The sequence below is a fragment of the Diadema antillarum genome, unplaced genomic scaffold (genome assembly GCF_040938485.1).
Source record: "Diadema antillarum isolate AM-2024a unplaced genomic scaffold, OU_Dant_1.0 scf00000028, whole genome shotgun sequence".
NCBI classification, from domain to species: domain Eukaryota; kingdom Metazoa; phylum Echinodermata; class Echinoidea; order Diadematoida; family Diadematidae; genus Diadema; species Diadema antillarum.
The window spans coordinates 4,201,928-4,209,012 of NW_027270917.1; the positions used below are offsets into that span (position 1 = coordinate 4,201,928).

General features: G+C 41.4%; 1 protein-coding gene across 1 annotated transcript; it reads right to left on the reverse strand.

Annotated features, from left to right (window-relative positions):
* Positions 1-1,433: 1,433 nt before the first annotated feature.
* Positions 1,434-5,337, reverse strand: LOC139735950 (uncharacterized). Its single transcript, XM_071646706.1, has 4 exons — positions 5,207-5,337; positions 4,098-4,649; positions 3,626-3,769; positions 1,434-2,273 (listed from the first exon to the last, which is right to left on the reverse strand). Exons 1-4 carry the CDS (start codon positions 5,260-5,262, stop codon positions 1,547-1,549), a joined length of 1,479 nt encoding a protein of 492 aa, XP_071502807.1. The 5' UTR covers positions 5,263-5,337; the 3' UTR covers positions 1,434-1,546.
* Between the last annotated feature and the right edge of the window lie 1,748 nt (positions 5,338-7,085).

Consider the following 7,085-nt stretch of genomic DNA (forward strand, 5'->3'; position numbering starts at 1 on the left):
AGCGCAAAAATAAAAGCATGCAAATATTTCTGCATGCCATACCGTAATACGTTCCAGTAGTTCATGTCCTGATTCTATAGAATTAAAAGCATGAGAAATTCATCTTACCTGGCCAAGCGCGAAAAAATTACTCATGTGAAACTATCCACTTTGACAGGAATGGATTTGTGCTAGACAGTTTAGAATTCATCCAAGAGAGAAAAGAAATTTCACTGCAATTACCATATCACAGCGCACACTTGGGAACTTTGAACTAGATCAAGATCAGACATAATGTCACAGGGACTTTCTACTCTGAACATAAGGTCAAGCTGCTGTGACATTTCACAGGGACTTTCTACTCTGAACATAAGGAGGTCAAGCTGCTGTGACATTGCTCTCAATTTTTTTAGTTTTGTCGACACAGCACCATTATTTCCATGACCTCATTTTCAAAATAAGTTTATTTGCTAACTCTGTTCTGGGACATCATGGATTTCTGCACGATAAACTCAATTTCCGAAAGACATCAAACAAAACGTTTATAGCATCAGACCGTTTGACATCAGTCTGCTTAGCTTGTGTCTAAGGATGCATTTTTAATAGATGCATGCCATGCAACCACAAAATTTGGCCAAAAATGCCATTGAGTGACAACTCTTGTCATGTTAAAGCCAACAATGAGGTGGACAAATAGAACAGTATTTTTCTTTGCATTCCAAAATATATTAGATTTGGCCTTGACTTTTACACTCTGACCTTTCTATAGGCATTGAACATTTTACACGTATATAAACCAAAGTTCAGTGCAGGCTTTCCTCTTCAAAGCTGCCAAACCTAATGAAAGCACGAGCTCAAAATCTGTCATCGCTGTAGAAAATTTAAAGGAGCACTTGCCAGTTTCAAATTAAAATTGTATTCTATGAAGAAGGCGATTCTTCAGCGCAACAATACAATACGAGATCCTGCATGCGTAACCCAGCAATACGTTCATGTTCGTCCCCAGGGCAGGAACAACTGCGAACTCACAGGTTCCATTTCTAGACTAAAATTTGTCATAGGTACTGTCCTTTCCTTTTGATCCTTAAATTCACATAAAACTTGATTACTAGTGACTGCCTGGACCTGTTTTCTCTGTGATTTTCCGGGTCAAATCTCACCTAATCAAAGACACATTTTTCAAAATAATCAGCATGACCTGTTGATATGTGCAACATGCTGGTCGGATGGCTGTGCTACACAACAATAGTCATCTTCCTCCAGCAATGTAATATTCTTTATGTATGAGGATTTATATCTTATATCTTAAATTAAAAAAGAAGAAATGAATAGGAAAGAAAAAAGACAAATTTGAAGGCTAGGAAAATCGACCCAGCCCTAAATTTCACCTTTACTTCTTTAGAAAATTCATCTTGCATTTTCAAAATCTGTTCGTATATTCTGCCAGGTGATTACATCCAATTGGACACAATGGATTAAAAAAAGGAAGAAAAAAAAAACAGTCAAAATTTGAATACATGAAGCAATGTAGACAAAAGCGAGATGCTGTCGATACTCGAAGAATATTTCAGGAAGATTCCTCAACGATAGACTGCCACACCCCTCCGCAGTGTCCGGACCGTCCAAACAGAGGCTGGTAATCCGCATCCCAGTCATCCCACTGGTTGCTAGGGGCGACCACGGGTTCGTGCAGGGTCGTCCTCCTCCCCTGCCTCCCCCTGCTCCCTGATGCCTCCGAGTCTGTGAGAGATGTTGAGCTTACTCTCCTCCGCTGCGTCTTTGTTCGCATTTGCCTTCTCCTGGTCTTCCTCGGCGTGAGGCTTACAAAGTTGATGATGGAGTCCTCACTGTCACTATCCTCCTCCTGGCAGACACGACCACCAGCCTTCTCCCCACGGAGTACATCGCGTGGGTTCTGTGTCAGAGCACTGGCGGAGTCACTGCTACAGATGTCAAAATCACTGGACGGTATCACAACTGTCATCCCTTTGCTCCTACTTGGGCAACGCTTGGAAGTCTTGGATGTTTTGCCATCTCTGCTACTCGTTACAGTTCTTGCTGAAATGCTCTTCTTTCTCGTCTCCTCTTTCTTTGGCTTCGCAGTTTTCTGTGCCTTCGAAACACTGACCTTTTTTAACTTGCAACTTGACATGGTGTTATCTTGCAAGTTACTATCGCTGGAAGATTTCATGTGAGCCTTGGAATGGTTGTTATTGTTCTTTTTCCTTTTACTCCTCATTTTTCTCAGAGTGCAGATGTAGTTCTTCAAGCTGAGCCTCCCTCTTCTCAGATTCCTGCGAGAAAATTAAAAAAAAAGTTCAAAGAGAGTCATTGAAATAACTTTCCACACAAGATAAGAAAATTAGAAAGTTTAGTGACCCTGCTTTAGCAGTATCTAGGAAATATGTTCATACAATGTACATGTTATCAAGGATACTATGAATGACTTCGCCATTATCATTGTTCAAAGCAGCTTAGGAATACTGGCATGTGAGCAGAAATATTTTATTTGTGTAAATTTTGCAAATTACCTTTGAAAAGCAAAAATAACAATGCACGAACATAAAAACAGCAAAAACAACAGTGTGCGAAAACATAATTTCTTTTTAAAAATCAAGCCACGCCAGCACTGGATAGCTCACATCTAGTAACTACACCAGGTTTAGCACACTGTGCAGGCCATGACGTAGTGATATCTGTGGCATGACAACACACTATACTAGTATAGTCCTCAAAATGCAGAACATACAACTTGTTAACCCGTTCCTTACGGGAACCTGGTTTACCAGGTTCCCGTGGGAGCAACTGATATACGGGAACCTGGTTTACCAGGTTCCCAAAATGAATACAAGGGTGCCTGCTTCAGTGGCCTAAATTCATGTTTCTTTGTGTTAAAATGCTCAGAAAAGTGGGTTTGATAATAAGATCAGAGTTTATTCTATCAGGATTTGTTCTCCTGCTGTCTAAAAAAAGGGGGGTTTTACAGTATTATGTATCTTTTCCTGATTTAGTTTTTGGCTTGTTCTGCTGTAAACTCGTACGAACATGTACATAATGATCAAGGCTGAGATCAGTTAGAAATGCGGGTTCGCTGACCCCAGTCAGCTCATTCAGGTACCTGGTTTTGTGTAGAACAAAAGATTCTGAGAACTCATCAGCGCACGCTCTATTCATACCTCGCACCCGATCGATATTTCCATTGTTCACGGGCACATGTAGTTGATCGTAGAAAGGGGGACACAATGAACCGCTTGACTGCCTTCACACAGCTGGATTACCAACCTGTGTGCCTCTCTGTCGACGGGCGAAAAGAATCTCGTTTGGGGGCATTAAAGGCACTCAGAGAATTGCGGAAGGAACGGGTTAATGTACATATTAGGGAATCATCGAGTAAAAACACTCACTACTCACATTGTCCCATGTTACTCATTCTTGTTTATTTCATGAGTACCAGGTTCATCATTGCATCTTTAAGAGCACCTTTTAATGACACACTCATTAAGTGACCATAGCATGATTCAGACTATTACTGTAACTTACACCAGTACACACACTGGAGCCATCTATAGGTACATGTAGATGTAAACCATACTTGGAATGTAGCAGACATTGCTGCCTTGATTGCTACACTTTCACAAAGTCTCACCGATCTAAGAAGAGCTTTGCTGATTCTACTTCAGTCTCCTTGCCAGGCACAGTCCAACGATGCTGCCCTTTGACCCAGAGATCATCTAAATCCAGCTTATGCTTCTCCTTTTTCTTTTTCTTCTTCCTTCCTTTCTTTTTCATCCTGCATCAAGAAAACAAAACACAAAACGCAAAGTGCTTAGAACACAATTCTCAGCAATATCTAAACATAGTAAAACTTAATAAGCCTACCATGCACAATGTTGCATCTCACAGATCATACACATAAGGCAAGTTCTGCAATGAGGTCATCAAATCAGAAGGTGCAAGAAAAAATTAGCGATCTCTTTCTCAAAGCAAAACAAATATTTGTCCTTTGCCTTCCTAATCAAATTCTGATACTTACACTGTCTGTATCTCACTGCATCATACAATCAAATTTGAGCAAACAATTCTTCTGCTTTTTTTTTTTCAAATTGGATTCCGCTTACTTTAATCGAGGCTTGAACATCATGAAGAGAATGTCCTCGTCTGTCAGCACTGTAGCATTAGGCTCCTCTGATTGTTTGAGATCCTCTGCTGCAGCAGCCTCTTTCACATTCCCTTGGCACATAAATTCTGGCTCCTGCAATGATGAGGCACCTCTCCTCCTGCTGACCCGGTGTGACACGATCCCACTGTCCTGCCCCGGAGGACTGTCCTCCTTGACGATTGTGAGATCTTTAAAACCACCACCACCATCAGTCTGCTCTCCTTCGTCCGATCTACCGCTACCTCTGGAAGCGTCGCCATCTGGGAGGATGTCATGGTCGGAGTCGATGCTGAACACTCCGCTGGAGAAGCTCGCCTGGTGGGTTAGCCTGTGGTCATTATCTGGCCTCCCTCCTTCGTCACTTCTCCCCACGTAACCCACTGGGGTTGCCACCGAGGGCGTCTCGGCCGAACTGGTGCTCTGCAGCCGGCCACTATTATTTTGAGATGCTCTCCGTCTTTTCTTGAATCTTGGTAGTTGCTGCGCTGGAAGACTGCTGTATTTTTCAAACCTGAGAAGAGGACAAAATTTCACAACAATTTTCAAGATCTTCCAGCTGTTTCAAGCAGGTTTCTATTAGATATTGTACTTTCATGCATGCATCGAGTCTCATGACATTGCAAAAATGTACCTGACACTAATAACAGATCTCAGCATGCAGCAGCAGCTAGAGAGCTTACTGTACCTGTAATTCGTTGTCATTTGTATGCAATTATTTTACCAGCAATTTCTTTCGTCATTGTGAGAAAAACAATTAAGAATCTACAGCTGTATCTCTATCCCAGCACCATAGCCATGTTTTAGTGTTGACATGAATTTAAATGAAAATAAACAGTCTCAACACAAAACAAATATTCATTAATAATTTTGAACAGTTATTGAATTTAGACGCTGTCAATGAGGGCGATGCAATGCCAATTGTGCAATTGCATGCAATGTACATGTCGTCTCCACGCCGACATCGATTTTCATGCATGGGACTCATATAAAAAGCGCAAGCGGTACGTTCCCACAAAAGAAAACAAATACTACATCTAGAAGACAAACAGGCAACAACCGAGTACTCACAAAAACTCGAACGCATCTTGTAAATCTCTTCCACGTTGCACATCTGGAAAATTCATTTTAGGTCATGATGGCTTGCGTAGAGATGACGATAGCTTTCGTTTTGAACTGCAGCGCACCATTCATGTTCAGTCAGATCTCCACAGCAGATGAATTTCGCAGGGTCGCCGGGTCGCAGGGTCGCCGGGTCGCAGGGTCGCGTCGCGTGAGTCGTAGTCGCGATCTCATACAACATGTACAAGAATCATAGTGATCGGCAAGCGTCGGAAGCGTTCGTGATTCGATTTCGATCGCACCCTCGCTACCGGCTCATCTCACTGGCGGGTTGTTTGGGGACCAGCTTTGGGACCACAGCTGCGCGCCCGGCGGCGTTTTTTTTTAAGACGGCACAGATTGGGGCATGGTGCGTGTTAAACCTATGGGAAAAACGTTGGGTTAGGGTTTTTGGTTATGGTTATGGTTATGGTTAGGGTTAGGGTTGGGGTTAGGGTTAGGGTTAGGGTTAGGGTTCGCCCGGCGCCACGCTTTGGAAAGTGTGTGTGGGTGTGTGGGTGTGTGTGTGTGTGTGTGGGGGGGGGGGGGGGGGGGCACTTTATCGTGGTACCACTTCCAGGTTTCATCGGCTGACAAGCCGCAAAAAAAAAAAATAATAATAATAAATAAATGAATATTATAAAAAACAAAAGGGTTCTCAGCGCAACTTTCTGATTCCATTTACGAGTTTTTTTCTTTGTTTTTTTTGTTGTTGCTGTTGTTGTTGTGGTGACTCCAGAAAGAAAAAAATGTGTGTGTGTGTGGGGGGGGGGGGGGGCGAGGGGGGGGGGTGGTGGCAAAGTGGTTACACCATATGTATTCCTATGTATTAATGTGTAAAAAAAAGGGGGTGGTTACATTTGCAGGCATTTGCAAGAGCACACACTGTTGAAAACAAGGTGTAGCTTGTTATCCATTGATATCCAAATCCAATATTTTTCCAGCTGTAGTCTTAAGGTCAATAAAGATGGTGACATTATCCAAGGTCCACATAATACAGAAAAACAAGGCATGACCTTGTTTAGCCCAATTTGTGCCTTGACATTTGGAACCCAAGGATGTACCACTACTACCATAGTATAGTACTGCAGATTAAAGGGATCGTACAGTTTTGATTGAGACCTAATTTCAGGTTTCTAAAATTTTTTGGTGAAATAATGAGAAACCTCTTATGAAATATGAAAGAGCATGTATTTCTATGAGGAATTAGATGTTTATTTGATGAAAATTGGTTTTGAAATGGCTGAGATATCCAAAAAAGAGCAATTCTAATAAAGTGTGGGACCTATACTTTACTACGATCGCTTTGTTTTACATTGTTTTTGGATGTTTCAGTCATTCCAAACCCCATTTTCATCAAATAAACTTTGAATTCCTCTTAAAATAGTATGCTCTGTACTATATCATACGTGTTTTCTTGGTATCTCGCAAAAAGTTAAAAGCCCAATTCTCATCTCCACCAATACTGTACCATCCCTTTAATGTCAGACACATGGAATGTAAGTCATATTAAAAGGATGGTACAGTTTTGGTTGAGATGGGGCTTCCGTTTTGCTACTTCTTTTAATGGTAATTTTTTTGAGATGAGAAACCTCTTATGAAATATGAAAGAGCATGTAATTCTAAGAGGAATTCAAAGTTTATTTGATGAAAATTTGTTTTGAAATGGCAGAGATCCAAACAAAGCAATCCACATACATTGAAAAGGTGGGACCCATCTTTAATTCCTCTTATTAGGATGGCTTTGTCTTGGATATATCAGCCATTTTGAAACCGATTTTCATCAACTAAACTTTGAAATCCTCCTAGAATTGTATGCTCTTTAACATTAATTCATAAAGTGGTTTCT

Bases quoted from the DNA above. Each gene is read 5' to 3' on its own strand.
- LOC139735950 (XM_071646706.1), bottom strand. From the start codon at position 5,262: ATGAATTTTCCAGATGTGCAACGTGGAAGAGATTTACAAGATGCGTTC. The intron at 4,650-5,206 runs GTGAGTACTCGG...TCCTCTTCTCAG, and splicing joins CAAGATGCGTTCGAGTTTTT to GTTTGAAAAATACAGCAGTC. The intron at 2,274-3,625 runs GTGAGACTTTGT...ATTTTCTCGCAG, and splicing joins GCAAAGCTCTTCTTAGATCG to GAATCTGAGAAGAGGGAGGC.